Here is a 17717-nt window from a genome sequence, read left to right as displayed (position 1 = left end):
ACTAAATGCAAGAACGATGCTGTGTCGATTTCGAATTAGCTAACGGATTTCCCTGCAATAGATATCATATCACTCTTCATAATGAATTTCTGAGCAAAGACCAACCCCTTGACCATTAATATTCGCTTCCTTTCAGTATTTTTTTTTAATATCCGAGCTCTCCATTTAGTAAAGATCTTCAAAAACATCCGAGCGACTTATGGGATTTATGACAGGCGGACCAACCATTTGAGCACAAAGGCCTACTTTTGTACGGTTCATTTGGAAGGAGTTAACATTTCCAAAATTGAGGAGTTAATTGGTTTTCAGAGGGAGCACATTTTCATATAAGGAGGAACGTCATGGCGGTCGCCACACAAATGTTGTCTGGTTGTTTGTTCATGTTCTGTTTCCATTCCGTCTTTGCCAGCGATGATGGTCAACTTCATGAAACCATATCACGAAATCGACGGACGACACCGGGAGCAGGTATGTACACATTCATTTATCTGGAGGCGTAAAGTATCGGGGGAGGGGCAAGGGGTACGTGTGCCTGGCCACAATGGCGGATCCAGGGGGCCCGGCCCCCTCCCCCCCCCCCCCCCCGGGAAAAAACGTAAATTTTACCTTTTTAGGGAGTTGGGCCTCCCTGGCGCCAAAGGGGGGGGGTGCAATTTTTCAAATTTTCGAGGGCCAAAAAAAAAAAATGTGCTCACTACCCCCCCCCCCCCCCCACTTATTTTCGGACCGGCGCAATTTTCAAATTTTCGGGAGCAATTTTTTTTTTTAAATAGTGCTCACCCCCCCCCCCCCCCCCCCATATTGAAAGCTTGAAACCCATGTTCCCTTACATAAATTTATTGCAATTACTAAAGCTTGAGAGCGCCCGCTCCACCCCAAAGATCCACCGATATCTAATCATCGGCAAAGTGGTCCGACACCTCCTCCCCCTTATCAGGAACGTAGCCACGGGGGTGGGGGGCACGTGCCCCCCCCCCCCAAAAATCAAGATCGGTTGAACTTTTTTTAGACCCCTTTTTTTTTTACTTCGATCAATCACATGTATGTGCCCCCCCCCCCAAAAAAAAAACCCATCAAACTCTGGCTACGTGCCTGCCCCTTATTGTCTTTGTCTTACCCTCCTCCTTCTACTTTTTTCCCTTTTTCTTCTTTTCTTCTTTTCTTTTTTCTTCTTCTTCTTCTCCTTTTTTCTTGTCTCATCTTCATCTTCTCCTTCTTCTTTTCTTCTTCTTTCTTCTTCTTCTTCAAGTTCTTCTTTTCCTCCTCCTTCTTTTTTCCCTTCTACTTCTTTGCTTCTTTTCTTTTCTTCTTCTTTTTCTTCTCCTCCCTCTCCTTCTTCTTTTTCTTTTTTTTTCTTCTTCTTCTTCTTCTTCTTTTTCTTTTTTCTTTTTCTCCTTCTTTTTCTCCTTCTTTTTTATTGTTTCATCTTCATCTTCTCCTTCTTTTTTTGTCTTTCTTCTTCTTCGTCTTCTTCTTATTTTTCCTTTTTCTTTTTATATTTATTTATTACTGGAATAATAATTCTTGGGATGGTTTTATGGATATTTTTGATGCAGCGGTTCGTGATTGTATTCCCCGCAAAAAAAGCCGCAATAACCGTTTAAGCCCCTGGATAACACTTGACATTAAGAAAATGATTAGTAAGAAAAATAGAATGTTTAAGATATCGAAACAGTTGAATACCAACGATAGTTGGCAGGCGTATAGGGAACTTCGTAACCAAGTGAAAGTATTGATAAACAAGTCGTATTATTCGTATTTGAATGAATTGTTATCAGATAGTGACGATAATAGGAAAAGGTTTTTTGCATTTGTTCGTAGTAAGAGGAAAAACCGTGCTCCCCTTTCAATTGACAACAATGGATTACCCGAACATGAACCGAGCAAGATCGCACAGGTGTTTGCCAATTATTTCAGTACCATGTTCACTCCAAATAGTACTTGTAATGATATTCCCGAACCCAGGTCGGAACACAGTGCATTCGTACCATATTTACAGAATGTCAATATTTCTACATGTGATGTCTCTAAGGTGATACGAAACCTGCGTAATGATAAATCACCTGGTCCGGATAACATAACCCCAAACCTCTTGAAAATGTGTTCTGTTCCAATTTCACCCGTTTTATGCAAGTTATTTAATATTTCTTTGTTTCTTGGTCAATTGCCAATGTCTTGGAAACAGGCCAATGTTTCCCCGATACATAAAGCTGGTGATAGCTCCTTACCTAGTAATTATAGACCGATTGCACTGACATCCGTAGTGTGTAAAATCATTGAAAAAGTAATAACGAACGAAATCCAACACCATACAACAGAATATTGTTTACTCAACCCTAATCAACATGGCTTTGTTAAAGGTAAATCGTGCGTCACTCAATTGCTAAACGTTACAAACCGTTGGCTACGTATCTTAGATGTACCATCCCCTCCAAAGATTGATGCGATTTTTCTCGATTTCCAAAAGGCTTTCGATTTAATGCCTCATGATGTATTATTGCAAAAACTTAATTCAAGGTATTTTATTTCAGGATCATTATGGCAATGGATAAGGTCTTTTTTGTGTAATAGGGAGCAAAGAGTCATTCACAGAGGTGCACTATCATCTTGGTTTCCTGTTTTATCAGGTGTGCCCCAGGGGAGTGTGTTGGGCCCCACCCTATTTAATTTATTTATTGATGACATTTTAACCCAAACCATATCGCCATGTGTACTTTTTGCAGATGATACATTAGTCTATAGACCCATCTCAAATGTTCAAGATATGCACATTCTCCAAAATGACCTGGACAAACTCAATGAATGGTGTATAATTAATAAAATGCGCATTAACGAAAAAAAGACGAAAGTAATGCGCATCACGTGTTCCAGACAACCCGGTATCCCAAATTATACTCTTAACAATACCCTACTTCAATCAGTAACAGAGTTTAGATATCTCGGCATAATGCTGAACAATAAACTAACATGGCATAACCACGTAGAATATATCACCCGCAAAGCAAATCGTATGTTGGGCTTTGTTTTATCAGTCACCAGGTCACTGGCTCCTCACACCATCTTTTCTATTTTTAAGTCTCTTGTTATACCCATACTTGAATATGGACAACCAGTTTGGCATTTACACACAAAATTACTTTCGAATAAAATTGAAACGATACAACGTCGAGCTACTAGAGTTGCCCTTAGGCAAAGACGCCAACAAATGTCTTACGAGAATAGGCTCCAACTTCTGAATTGGCAATCCCTTGAATCCCGCCGAAAATATTGCTTGATCTCTTATGTTGTTAAGTCTTTGTTCCGTGTTATTGAATGCGGCACTGTCGGGCGTGCCATATTGGTGAATGCTCGTCGAACTGATGAGGTGAGGTTCGTTCATCTCCGGGCGGCGTTATTTTTTTATGCGGCACAGATTGGGGCATGGCGCGTGTTAAACCTATGGGAAGTACGTTCTTTCCCTTCTGAATAGTGTCTGCACGTACGTGAGACTAGTCATGTTCGCTAGCGCATTAGCGCTGCGAAGAAGTTTGTATATCCATCGCGAACTATTTGTTTAGATAACATTCCTCTTCGTCAGTTCAGTTAGTTAAGTTTTATTGACTAATTATTGTGATGTTCTCCTTATTCATGTGCTGCCTCCTCTTCAGATTTCCAATTTGATTTTAATTGTTGATGTAATGATTTTCCATGCGGTAGTGGATTACATGTAACACTATTAAAAACAGACCTCTACTACTTATACTGTCTAGTACGCACACGACCAGTATTAGTCTGGAAATCAAGACCCCTTTTAAAAAAACGCCCCAATCTGTGCCGCATAAAAAAATAACGCCTCCGGGCGCGGACTCAACGGATGCACGGCTCTGCAATTAACGCATTTCCTCGTTACTGGGACGAACTCCCCGAGTCCTTGCGCACGGGGGTGGTCGAGACTTCCTTGTCGACCTGGCTTGCTGCGCTTGGGTGTCACCTCCGCCAGTGTGGGATTTAAATGATTGAAAGGGTAAGAGGGGAGAGGAGGCTGGAGCATGATATGCGGTTGAGTGGTTTTATATTAAACTGAATACTAAATTCTACTGCTTCCGCCTCTTCTTGCTTCTTTTCCTCCTTAATATTTCCCCCGCTTATTATATTGTTAACACTCACGTGTTTATAATTGCAAAATAACGATGTTCTTTTGTTATGGAACTGTTCTTCCGGTATCATGGGTATAGGTCAGTATTATAGATATTTGTAACCTGTATCTTTAATGGGTTATATATATTTCATTGGAATTTTATCTTTTGGTATAGGTCAGTGTTATGAATATTTGTAACCTTGAATGGGATATATATATATTGGGATTGTGTGGTCATGTCGAATCCTGTTATGGTACAGGCCTAAATATATACTGTAATTTTGATTTCAAGAAAATGTATCACTGATAAATATGTACTTCTCTCCTCTCTGTTTGCTTTACTTTTCCCTCTCTCTTTGCTCTCTCTCTCTCTCTCCCCCTTTGTCTCTTTTAGTTTCCTTTCATTTTCTATAGTATCTTCTATTCCTTGCTGTCAGGGGAGATACGGTTATAATATGCTATTTAATATGCTATTTTATATTTCAATATGTTGCCCTATACAGCAACATCTCCTACACTTATTCAATGTGTCAAATGTTAATTAGCCCATACATTTGTTTGTAATTGATTAATACTATATAATGTATCTGAAATAATGATACCGCATCTTGCATTTAATTACATCACTTATAATTGTTTAATAGGCCCTAATTACTTTTCAACTTTGAAGGTAACCCAAGGCTAAACTTCTTATTTCTGTTTTATGTAAATCATCCATTGGAATTGGGACAGGAGGCTTTATGCCACAGTAATTTAGTTAACTTTTTCTGTCCCTGGCGTTCCAATGGTTGATAATTATGTCTTATTTTGTATTGTGTACACTGATATGTAATGTTTTTCTTTGCCGAATAAATAATAATAATAATAATAAGAATGGAGAATAGAAACAAAAGTCAGGGGAAAACATTATTTTCCTTTAAAAGAAAAAGATCAGTTAGTGAGTTACATGAACGTTCAAGACCAGGGGCGTAAATCCGTACCGAGGAGTGGGGGGGGGGGGGGTGGGGTGGATGATCGGAGCTTAAGAGGAGTTTCGCATTTAAATATGGACTTTACTTAGGATTAGGGCGCAGAATTCATAATCCTTTAGGAACTATACCGTCTCTACCTTCTCTTCTATTCAGGGCCGTAGCCAGAGTTTGATGTTTGGGGGGGGGGGCACATACATGTAATTGAAAGACGTCCTGGGGGAGGGGTCTACACAAAGTTCAATCGAACTTGGATTTTTTTTTTTTGGGGGGGGGGGGCACGTGACCTCCCCCCCCCCCCCCCGTGGCTACGGGCCTGCTTCTACTTCTCTTTCCTCTGTGCACCCCCTTCTAGTGCCGCGTCCTGGGCGCGTGCCCCTCTTCGCCCCGCTTCTATACGCAACTGATCTAAGGTTTAATTTGATTTGATTTGATTTATCTATTTCTGTTTGATTTCCTTTTTCTTTTGTAGTAGTAATCAGGGGCGTCGCTAGACCTTTTTCAGTGGGGGGGGGGTGTAGAAGCCAACGATTACCGACAAAAATATCCACCAATTACCGACAAAATTAAATGTCTCAATATCTACAAATTTAACCCTATAAACCCGGGGCCGACTAAAGGCTAAATTTTCTTATTTTAGGGAGGGGCGGTAGTGAGCAAGCGAATCACTTAAAGAGCGCTTGCGCGCTCATTAGGGAGGGTGTGGGTGATAGGCCTCCCGCGCGAAGCGCGGAAGCTTAGACGTTTCCTTAAATTATTAGGAAAAGAAGACGATTTATTGTACCGTTCTCGACTGTTAATCCTTGTATGAATTCAGTTTCCCCCCCTCCCGCGCAAAGCGCGGAAGCTTTGACGTTTCATTAAATTATGAGAAAGAGTAGACGATTCGGTGTACTGTTCTCGACTCTTAATCCTTATCTGAATTCAGTTCTCCCCCCACCTGCGCAAAGCACGGAAGTTTTGGCGTTTCATTAAATTATTTGAGAAAGTAGAACATTCGTTGACCCGTTCTCGACTCTTAATCCTAATTTGTCTCAATGAAGTTTCCCCCTCCCGCGCGAAGCGCGGAAGCTTTGACGTTTCCTTAAAATATTAGAGAAAGCAGACGATTCGTTGTACCGTTTTCGACTCTTACTCCTTGTCTGGATTCAGTTTCCCCCTTCCCGCGCGAAGCGCGAAGAGCTTAGACGTTCGATTTTAATATTATAGAAAGAAGATTCGTAGCACCGTTTTCGACTCTTTATCTGAATTCAAATAAAGGTAAGAGGACACTTTTTAAAAATATTTTTTCGTCTCGAAATTTGAAAATTTGACATTTTTCTTCATGGGGGGGGGGGGAGGAGGGGTAAGGGAACCTTTTTTTAGGTCAGCCATGGGTATAATTTTTTTTTTTTTTAAATCATTAAACAAAATAAAAAAAACAAAGGGGGGGTTTTAGGGGGGGTTTTCATTAAAAATAAAGACATAAAAATACCAAGGGGGGGTTAACCCCCAAACCCCCACCCCTGCGTACGCGCCTGGGCTATACAGTTATACATACATAACAAAATAATGCATTAATATGCTGAAATTGAAACAATCACATTTTTTTTTCTTCTTCTTCTTCTTCTTTTTTGTTTTCTCTCTTTTTTTTGTAATCTCAGGGGGGATATTTGTTCAGGCCATTCCCCCCCCCCCCTGCTTCAAGCGAGGGGGGATGCATCCCCCCATCCCCCGGGATTTACGCCCCTGTTCAAGACAGGTGCCTGCAGCTAAAGTGCAGAATCCTGCAAGGGCTTGGATTATGGCCGAGGGGTGTGGCATATATTTTTATTTGCTGGTAAAATGCGCGCGCTGATTTGTAAATTGTAGTATAGCTCGGGCCGCACTGGTCCGGAGCACACAGGTGCATTTCGATGGATGCTGTTCAGTAGAAGCTAGCCGTAGTGCATATGGGCCTTGAGCTTTGAGTGTGATGTTGATATAAAACGGCAAAAATGGTGTGATCCTCGCCATATACCCTCGATGATATGAGGTACGTAAGTAGCCAAAATCTTAGACAGAAATAACCGTCTGGTATAGGTCATTCTGTAAAACTAACATTTGTCAACATTATGTAGAGAGGCGCGGTAGACTCAGAGGAGCCAGATGTAATCTCAGGGGAACAACCGTCTATATCGGAGACTGAAGCTTTCGGTCTACCAAAATCTAGGTTTGTTTAGAAGTTAGTTAGCTAGTGCATATGGAATAACCCTTAAGGGGCTAGGTGATATCAATATCATATTCCATATCGTCACCAAGTCCGTAAACCTTAGGCTAGCGTGGAATGAGTAGCCTGGGGGACGCCCCCCCCCCCCTCTCTCTCTCTCTTTCTCTCTCTCCAAGTTAGGTTAGGAATGAGTGGCTACAATGGAGTCGAGGAGTGCATAATCAATCGTGTTAATCATATTTTAAATTGAATGTGTGCAGTTATTGTGGCAGCTTTTAAAGTTAAATAAGGGCATTTCCGTGCAGTGCGTCCTGTATGACATGTAACAATCCAAGCCTATACTGTCCCCCACTTACTCTTCGTCCTACAGTAAAACTTGTTTTTATTTACATGCATTTTTTATGACTATTTAACAAATGACTATCGACTATGACCATCGACTATGAAACTTTTTTGTATAAAAGATATTTCCTTTTATGGATTGGAAGAAAATAAATGGATCTGTTGCATGAAAAAAAATGAATGGAATTATCAGTAATATCATTAACGTTGCATCAGATCAGGTGGAATAAAATATAATTTTATATCGAAAGACTTGTATATATACCTGCCATCGATTCTGAGATTGTGGGGTTTTCCCTTCTTTTAATGGTGTATATATACCCACACGTACCTCCTGATTGAAATTGTTGAACATTTCTTTGACCATGATGAGTGGCATATAGCTACAGGGGGCAGATGGAGATGAAGAAAAGAGGGATATGAAAAAAGGAGAAAAGAGTCACATGAAGAAGGAGAAAAGGATGAAAAAAAACATGCTTGGTCCGGCCTGAACCACTTCTATCCATACCCTTCCCATCCCCCTAATTAGTAGCCTTGTAGATTCATGTTTTGTATTCTGATTGGAACTGGTGCCCACCCCCTTCCTGCACCCCTCCCAATCCTTCCAATGCCCCCTTAATGAACGGTTTCACACTACACCACTGGTAATAGTAATGGTCAGTTTGCTGAAAAGTATGAAAATTGGTTTCTAGAAATGTATACCGGTGGTACATACTGCTATCACACAGTAAATTAAAATGATGTTTTTTGTTTTTACTTATTACCGGATCTACTGGAAAAATGCTGTCACTCCTGCAGTTTGGTTTCCAGGTATATGCTAATCTCAATTTTTTTATCCAATGTAAAGTAAATTCTTTTAAATTTTCTTCCTCACATCAGTGCGACTTGTAGGCGGATCTAACTCACTTGAAGGGCGTGTCGAAGTCTTCTTGAATGGCCAATGGGGTACTGTCTGTGATGACCTGTGGGGATTATCTGATGCCGGAGTGGTGTGTCATCAACTCGGCTTTGACCGGGCCTTAGCTGTCAGATCTTCAGCATTTTTCGGCCAAGGATCGGGTCCGATTTTGATGGATAATGTTGCATGCTCTGGAGATGAGCGATCACTTTCTAGTTGTGCCTACATATCGTCTCACAATTGCGCACATTCCGAAGATGCAGGAGTTGTCTGTGCAGGGTCAGGTAAACTGTAGTTGCTTGCTTTTCTACAGCTCATTATTAAATTAGAATATTTGAAAAGGAAACATCCTCCAGGTCTCTTCCATCTTTCTCATAAAAATATGAGGGCTCCGTAAGAGTCTCAGTGATATTTCTGCCATTATCGGTTTGATGTTGAACATTTGATATCTTTTTAAATGCAATGCTTTCTGGGAGAAATTTCAATTATTCAAACATATTTGTGGCTTATACAAATATACAAATATGTTTGAATAATTGAAATTTCTCCCAGAAAGCATTGCATTTATAAAGTTATTGTCCTATGGCGGACTAATGAATATTAATGAGTCAGAATGAATCAGGAGAGCTTGGGTATTTGTTTCTAGTTCATCGTGACTGTGCCATGGACCAGTGATGGCCTGGTGGTAGAGTCGCTGCCTGGCAAGCAGTAGATGGCAGGTTCAAGTCCTGCTGGTTCCAAGATTTTTTCTGACTTGTTTTTCTATACAGATCGTCAATCAATCTTATTTACTGGGTGTATAAGCCACAAATATGTTTGAATAATTTGATATCTTGTAACACATTGTCCTTAGACCTGTTTGCAGAATTATTAATTCCTGAAACATCTGCAATGGATTGCAATGTATGTTGCATTTGGTGAGCTAATATTGGATGGACTTTGGGGCCTTGGCTGTACTAACATGTGGTTATCAGTTGACGATATACATTGGGTCACAGTTGGCAGTCTCGGTCAATAAGCCACAGTTGGTCAAACTTGTGCCGACCTTGGCCCAACGTTTATTTGTCACCATTCAGTCAATTGGCTGAATGGACAAAAATATGCTGGCCTTGCATCATATCTGTGATGTTATTGACCCAATATTGGCCCAGTGTAGAGTTCCTACCTGGCTTATTATAAATTAAAAGAGTTCTTTAATAAAGTTTGCTAAATAATGAATTTCTTTCCCCCCTCTCGATATCTATCTATCTATCTACCACTGTGTTTTGTAACTTTGCCTTTTTTACTTCCTTCCTTTTCCCCTCAAAATGTGAAGGAGATGGTAACATTCGTCTCGTGGGTGGAAGCCATTCCAGCGAGGGGCGCGTTGAACTTTACGTCAACAACCAGTGGGGTACAGTCTGTGACGATCTATGGGATCTCAACGATGCTCAAGTAGCCTGTCGTCAGCTTGGCCTTGGTCCAGCAGTATCAGCGGATGCACATTTCGGTGAGGGGTCAGGGTCCATCTTGCTAGACAACGTTGCATGCATCGGGACCGAGACATCGCTCTTATCCTGCAGTCATCCGGGCATTGAGAGCCACAACTGTGGACATTCTGAAGATGCCGGAGTCATCTGCAGTAGCCGCTTTGGATCAGGTAAGACACAACTACAATGGAACCTGTGTATGATGATCACTTAAGAGAGGCCAGTAGAGTGGCCTTCATAGGCAGGAGGTGTATTTGTACAGGTTCCTTCAGTATTTATCTCATCGAAAAACACTATTCAAGGGATCCAAAAACCATGGTCTTTAAAGTTGTGGTCTTTCTATGCAGGAGGTTGCTGAAGCAGCTAGGTTTCATTGTATTTCAATGCTTGATCCTCTGCAATCCTGCATCCTTTCCCATGTTTCATTGGTCCAATGAAAGTGGCTAAGAAGTTTACCCTTTTAACCTTCTTGAAAGCCCAACAGAATAAACCAAAGATGTCACATACATGTATTGCCTAGAATATGACCAATGACTGTAAGAGGACATTGGACCAAAGTTAATAGGCATTTAGAACTATTGGAATTTTTGAGGACTATAGTCCATAGACGGCCTTATCGAGACATTTCCAGTGGAAACCCTATACCTTAGTAAAGGAAGGGTGTTTTTATTTCCCAAATTAATGTTAGTTCCAGATGTAATGTTTCATGTTGAGTGCAGTTTGAGTTCTACTGCTGAACTAATGTCCTTTGAATCTGCATTAGTCACTCTACATTCAGGTGATGTAAATGGGTGTCTGGAAGGGAAAAAATCCTCACAAACTAGTACATTAGTATTAAGTTTTGAATAAATTTTACTATTATTGTTATTATGTGTATTATTATTATATATTTCCATGATGAATACAAAGACTGTGATGATCAAATACTGTAAATAGTTGAAGTTTCATTTGCATGTTGGCACCAGTAGCAAGGTGTATTCGCTTTAGTCAATGATATTGGTGCATTTTCTTTATCAACCTGAGAGGCCAGTGCCATATCCAGAAATTGAACATAGGGTAGAGGTTTCTAGGCAGGTGTACAGAAAGCAGAAAGCATGATATGCCTGGTTGTGCCATTGACCCATTGCACCAAGTACACCAGGTACCGGTTTCCAACATGGTTTGTCAGTTTAGTTGCAACTTGTCCAAATGATGATTCCTTTCAAGATTTTAGCATTTATTCTATTCTTAAATCAATACTTAGTCCATCAATACACCTACGTTCCTTTCTGTTACCTAAACAGACATACGTGTGGTTGGTGGCAGTATCCCTACAGAGGGACGGGTCGAGGTCTTTGTCAATGGCGCTTGGGGAACTGTCTGCGATGATTTTTGGGATATCAACGATGCCAGCGTAGCCTGCAGACAACTTGGGTTCGGTCGTGCCATCTCTGCTTCTGGTGGTGCCAGCTACGGCCAAGGAAGTGGCAGTATTTTTCTTGACAATCTTGCATGCACTGGTGCAGAGAGCAATCTCCTGTCTTGTCCTCACAACGGAGTAGGAAGCCATAACTGTGGTCATGGTGAAGATGCAGGAGTCCTCTGTAGTAGTAGTCTATCATCAGGTAAGTGTGTTCTGAATTTTGACTCTATCAATAATCCTGTGTTTATGTTTGGTTGGCCTGATGAGAGCTGTAAACACTAACCAATAGCAGTTAGTTGCAACTTGTGCAAATGATAAACCCTTTCAAGATTTTAGCAATAAGTCCATTTAGTTCATTAGTACACCTAGTTCCTTTCTGTTACCTGCACAGACATACGTGTGGTTGGTGGCAGGAGCCCTACAGAGGGACGGGTCGAGGTCTTTGTCAACCGTGCCTGGGGGACAGTATGCGATGATCTTTGGGATGTCAACGATGCCAACGTAGCATGTAGACAACTTGGGTTCGGTCGTGCCATTTCTGCTCCTGGTGGTGCAAGCTACGGCCAAGGAAGTGGCAGTATTCTACTTGACAACCTTGCATGCACTGGTGCGGAGAGCTCTCTCCTGTCTTGTCCTCACAATGGAGTTGGAAGCCATAACTGTGCTCATGGCGAAGATGCTGGAGTCAGCTGTGCGCCATCATCACAAGGTGGGCTTACTTTAACCAATCTTTTACTTAAAGAGATCAAATTAATATGTAAGCTTCTCATATTCTCTATGCCAGTTTGGAAGAATGTCATTTTAGAAATGTCCTCTTAAAACGATCGCTCTTCAAAAGTCCTCATATTCGAAATAAGATGAGATATAGCTGAAGATTTTGCAAAACCATAATTTATACAAATTACTTTCTTCAAAAACATGTATGTCTGCAGAATCCAGAGTCCGTTTGGTTGGTGGACTCAACAACCGAGAGGGTCGGGTCGAGATCTTTCTCAACAACCAATGGGGTACTGTTTGTGATGATGACTGGGGGACACCAGATGCGAATGTGGTATGCCGTCAACTCGGATACCCTTCAGGCGGTAGCGCAAGATCTTCAGCTTACTTCGGGCGGGGCTCAGTTCCAATTCTGTTGGACAATGTTGGGTGCTCTGGCAACGAGAGGTCTTTGGAACTGTGCTCCAATAATGGCATTGGGGTCCATAACTGTGGGCACCAAGAGGATGCAAGCGTGGTCTGCACAGGAGGTAGGGCCTGAATGGAAAGGAAATGTTTGGATGATTAGAATAGAAGTTAAACATAGAATATGTTTCTGTCAGCTAATTATTCAGTTTCATTCTGTAACTATACAGTAGACAAAATTCTTGTGAGTTTTAATATGGCCAGGGTAATTATGGAGCAGGCCCTTGACAATAACCACATATCAGTGGCCCTCCAAGTTAGGAAGAAAAGACATGTTCACAACAAATTTCAAGAAATTGAATAAAGCGCAAAATTTTGCAATATATTTTATTACATATGGGAATACTGTTTGGATTATGTAATATGTCATTGTATCATTTGTATATTTCAATTGGTTAATGCTCAAGTCTATTGCAATTGCAGTTCCTGGTAGGATGCTTTCTTGAAAATAATTGTGATTGTTTAATAAGGGTAATTCAACATAGGAAGTTCAAATGAGGTTTAAGTTTTCCCTTTTGTTTAACATCACTTACGTCCTTAGGTTTGATTTCACTGAATTGGGAGAATATTGTTCTGTGGATTTGTTTGACTTCTGAATGTGTATAATGTTGAGACATATGTATATCATCCCTAAACTGCACACCATTATATCTCACAGTGACGACGATGCCGGGAATGAATATTCGCATCGTTGGTGGAGGAAGCCCATCTGAAGGTCGCGTAGAGGTACTAGTCGGACATCGCTGGGGTACGGTATGCGACGACCTATGGGATCTCAATGATGCCAACGTGGTCTGTCGAGAGCTAGGCTACTCTGCAGCTACATCCGCCACTTCATCAGCCTCGTTTGGTCAAGGCTCCGGTGACATCCTGCTGGACGACCTCCGATGCTCAGGCACAGAGTCAAGCCTCCTCACCTGCCCACACCGTGGGGTTGGAGTTCATAACTGCGCACACAGCGAGGATGCTGGAGTCGTGTGTGCTTCAATTATATCAGGTATAGCTGTCATCTTCCCATTCTCTATTAAGAGTCAAAAGTGCGTTTAGACTGTATCAACACCCTTTATGGCTCCTATCCATCAATGCCCATTTATCATATTTAAGTTTTGACAAACCCGACTAATTTGATTTTCCTATACATTTTTTGTTGTGTTCATGTTGTTTGATAAAAAGGTAGCAAATTCTTTGGAAAATCTACATCAGGAAGCATCACCCTTTTACATGACATAGAAAGTAGATAAGGGGAGAGTAAGTGGGTGTAAGTCTGACATAGAAAGGAAAATGTCTTGTTGTAGTCCAAGTTTTTCTCTAATCGTCTGAACTTATAACAAGATATTGAAATAAATGGATGCTATTCGTATGATAAAATAATAAAGTAAGACATTTATATAACGGTACATTTATAGTCCATGATTTTGTAAGGGAAAAGATTCAAGAGGTATATGTGTTTGTCTCTCTCTCTCTCTATCTTTAAAACTATCAAGGTCCTGTTGTGGGAACGTACATGAGGCTCGTAGGGGGACAGAATTCTCGCCAGGGTCGACTAGAGATCAGCATCAACAACCAATGGGGAACGGTGTGTGACGATTCCTGGGACATCAATGATGCCACGGTAGTCTGCCGCCAGCTCGGCTTCAGGTCTGCAGTCTCGGCCCCTACCTCGGCTCACTTTGGCCAGGGTTCGGGAACGATTTGGCTGGATGACGTTAGCTGCGCAGGAAACGAGAATTCCCTGATGGATTGCGGACACCGCGGACTTGGAGTTCACAACTGCGCACATGCAGAGGATGCAGGAGTAGTCTGTATAGCAAGTAGGTTACCAGTGAAAGAATAAAAATTTGAAAGGAATCTTCTAAAAGGAATCATACAAACATACACAATAATTAATACCAATGTGAATATAAAGGAAACCAGTTTCATTGATATAAAATAACCCCCATGTCCCACCAAACAAAGTAGCACCTGAAGTTGAAGTTTTATTTATTCCACATTTTACATGAAAAAACAGTTTATATTCTTTTTTTTTCTTTTTTTGTACAAGCGTATATTATATAAGAGTAGCTTTCACACAAGAAGAAATAAATACAAAAATATAATATTTCAAATCAAGTATAATGTACGGAAAATAAGTACGAAAATTTTGAAATATGTAGATGTAACAGGCAAGGTAAAACAATGTAAAATGTGGGAAGCCTAAATAAAAAGCAGAGCTTTTATGTGAATAGGCTCCCGTACTGAGTAACACTATATAATAGGTCTGAATTTAAAAGTTATTATAGGAGGCGAAAACGGAGTAGTATAGTATGAGATTATAGGCATATTCTGAAGGCATTTACAAGTTAGATGTCTTAGGTTTACATGCAGATTCACTAGCCTGTTGAAGTATAATTTATGCCATAGGTCTTCATACTAACATCATTGTTGATGTTCTTGCTCTTTTAAAAAGAAACTGAGCTGTTTAGATGTATTTAGATTGTTAATATTGTCAAAGGTGAAATAAGTTTGTATCAGTTCTACCCTCATTTAAACTGATGTAGCATTGATATTTGTGTGAATGCATGGTGATGGTCCTCTGAAGAACTTCTTAGCCATTGTCAGGAGAGGGATTGAGGAGCATGTCGAGATTTATGTATCAATTGCACTGTTGAATTAAAACTGATGCAATGTTAATTTCATTTCTGAAAGGTGACGGTCCTCTTAACATCCGCTTAGCTGGTGGCAGGAGTGGGATGGAGGGACGCGTCGAGATATCCCTCGGAGGAGACTGGGGAACGGTGTGCGATGACTCTTGGGGCATCGAGGATGCCCATGTAGTGTGCCGTCAACTCGGCTTTGGTCCTGCCCTGTCAGCAGTCACCGCAGCATCATTCGGCCAGGGTTCGGGGAGCATATTGATGGACAATGTTCAATGTAGCGGAGACGAAGCCACAATTGCTGAATGTTCTCATAACGGGATAGGTATCCACAATTGTGGTCACCAGGAGGATGCTGGTGTTGTTTGCTCTCGAGGTTCGTATTGTTCAATGTGTTTTCATTTCCTAGTTTTTTGTTTCTTAGTTTCTTGATTACTTATATAATCTATTGGCAACAGGAATTGGGTGGCTTCTGCACTAAGCTGACAGAAACGAGACATGCCAGGTTGTTTTATGGATGAGTAGGATAGGGGTGCTCTCCCCTGTTTCATCAAATTCATGCATACAGTTTTTCACAGATAAGGAGATTGGAATCTAGCTATTAAAACATGTAGCTTTGTTATTCTACATTTGTCACAAAGTACTTTAGTATTGGCATCAATTCTGAAACCCGTGCATCCCTCAAAATGCACTTGAATATCATACACATCACTTGTCTGCCAATTTTTATAATTTGGAGGTTAGTGTTCAATCTGACATAACATACTTAAAATATAAATGTAAAATTTTGTATGCAAACAAGCAGGCACTAGTAATATAATCCTACACAAATGTTGAATGTAATTAAACCAAAACAACAATGCAAGATCCTGCATGTGTTGAATAGTGTCCACTGGAAACAAAAATGGGACAAAAGGGGTGAATGGTTTAAATTCTCTTATCTGCTCTTTCTCAAATAGCAACTGGTGAGGTCCGTCTGGTTGGAAGCTCTCGGCAAAATGAAGGACGAGTTGAAATCCTGATCAGTGGCCGATGGGGAACTGTTTGTGATGACCTGTGGGATTTGAGAGACGCCGACGTCATTTGCAGACAACTAGGGTATGTCAAGGAGGAAGATTAAGATGTGGAAGGTGTGTGTGTGGGTGAGCGTGAATGTGTGTGTGGGTGAGGATGCATGTGTGGGTGAGCGTGAATGTGTGCGAGGGTGAGGATGCATGTGTGGGTGAGCGTGAATGTGTGCGTGGGTGAGGATGCATGTGTGGGTGAGCGTGAATGTGTGCGAGGGTGAGGATGCATGTGTGGGTGAGCGTGAATGTGTGCGAGGGTGAGGATGCATGTGTGGGTGAGCGTGAATGTGTGCGAGGGTGAGGGCGCATGTGTGGGTGAGGATGCATGTGTGGGTGAGGATGCATGTGTAGGTAAGCGTGAATGTGTGTGTGTGTGTGTGGGTGAGGGTGCATATGGGTGAGGTTACATGTGTATATACTAGGCAAAAACAAGGAGCTGGTCATTAATGACCAGTGCCCTTAATGAATTCAGGAGCTGTGTTCAAACAATATGGCCCGAATTCACAAAGGAGGTTTAGATTTAACCCATGGTTTCAAAATTAGCGCAAAAAAGGCCTACCTTAATTGCCTTGCGCGCGTCTAATATTGGACCTCTACGTGTCACGCTTATATTGCACTTATTTTAAACCATGGGTTGTGTAAATGAGGGTTTAAACCGTGGGTTACATCTAAACCTTCTTTGCGAATTCGGGCCTATTATTTTAGCCAGAGAGAGCCTAATTGCATAGCATACAACACTTCTTACCAACCTCATTGATGCAAGTTTTCACTTTCTCTTGTTCTCGATTTAATGTGTAAATTCTCTCTCTCTCTCTCTCTCTCTCTCTATCTATATATATATATATATATATATATATATATATATATTCATGGGTAGAAGTAGTACAGGAACATTTTAAAGTTGAATTGCTTAGCCAAGCTATATAACAGGAGGTACAACCATTTTCCTATGTCTCGAGCCCATGAATCCAAAAAAGATAATACTCCAGAATGACAAAATTTGACAAATGCTTTGGCTCACTTTGTTCCCAGCTATGGAAATGCCATCTCAGCTCCACATTCTTCATTCTTTGGTCCTGGACGTGGAGACATCCTCCTGGATGATGTTAGCTGCACAGGATCTGAAGATGATATCCTTGACTGCTCCCATCCTCCTATCGGAACCAACAACTGCGGCCACAGCGAGGATGCTGGTGTCGTTTGTGATCTCAATGGTATAAACCAGTTCAGGAAGAATATTTTTGTGGTGGATGTAGAGGTTCTTGCATTCTTTTTCTACATGTGCTTCACTTAAATTCATTTACCGGTATCACAAGACATTTTTAAAAGGGGGATTAAGCCCCAAAGCCCCCCCCCCCCCCGCCCCCTAGAACGGATACTGGATATGTACAGATTTGAATACTACAGTTGCTGAGGTGCCATTGACCTCTTAAAATTCTGCTCTGACCTGA

General features: G+C 41.2%; 1 protein-coding gene across 1 annotated transcript in view; it reads left to right on the top strand.

Moving 5' to 3' along the window:
* Positions 1 to 347: 347 nt before the first annotated feature.
* SRCR12 (scavenger receptor cysteine-rich protein type 12) overlaps positions 348 to 17717 on the top strand; it is a 35508-nt gene continuing 18138 nt past the window's right edge. The window contains 11 exon segments of the mRNA NM_214597.1: positions 348 to 468; positions 8495 to 8797; positions 9829 to 10152; positions 11266 to 11586; positions 11776 to 12093; positions 12317 to 12631; positions 13225 to 13563; positions 14051 to 14377; positions 15252 to 15575; positions 16159 to 16297; positions 17299 to 17480. Coding sequence (NP_999762.1) covers positions 360 to 468; positions 8495 to 8797; positions 9829 to 10152; positions 11266 to 11586; positions 11776 to 12093; positions 12317 to 12631; positions 13225 to 13563; positions 14051 to 14377; positions 15252 to 15575; positions 16159 to 16297; positions 17299 to 17480 — 3001 coding nt within the window. The 5' untranslated portion in view covers positions 348 to 359.

The sequence above is a fragment of the Strongylocentrotus purpuratus genome, unplaced genomic scaffold (genome assembly GCF_000002235.5).
Source record: "Strongylocentrotus purpuratus isolate Spur 01 unplaced genomic scaffold, Spur_5.0 spur5_scaffold_3, whole genome shotgun sequence".
In the NCBI taxonomy this organism is placed as follows: Eukaryota; Metazoa; Echinodermata; class Echinoidea; order Camarodonta; family Strongylocentrotidae; genus Strongylocentrotus; species Strongylocentrotus purpuratus.
This window is presented reverse-complemented; position numbering and strand designations above follow the sequence as displayed.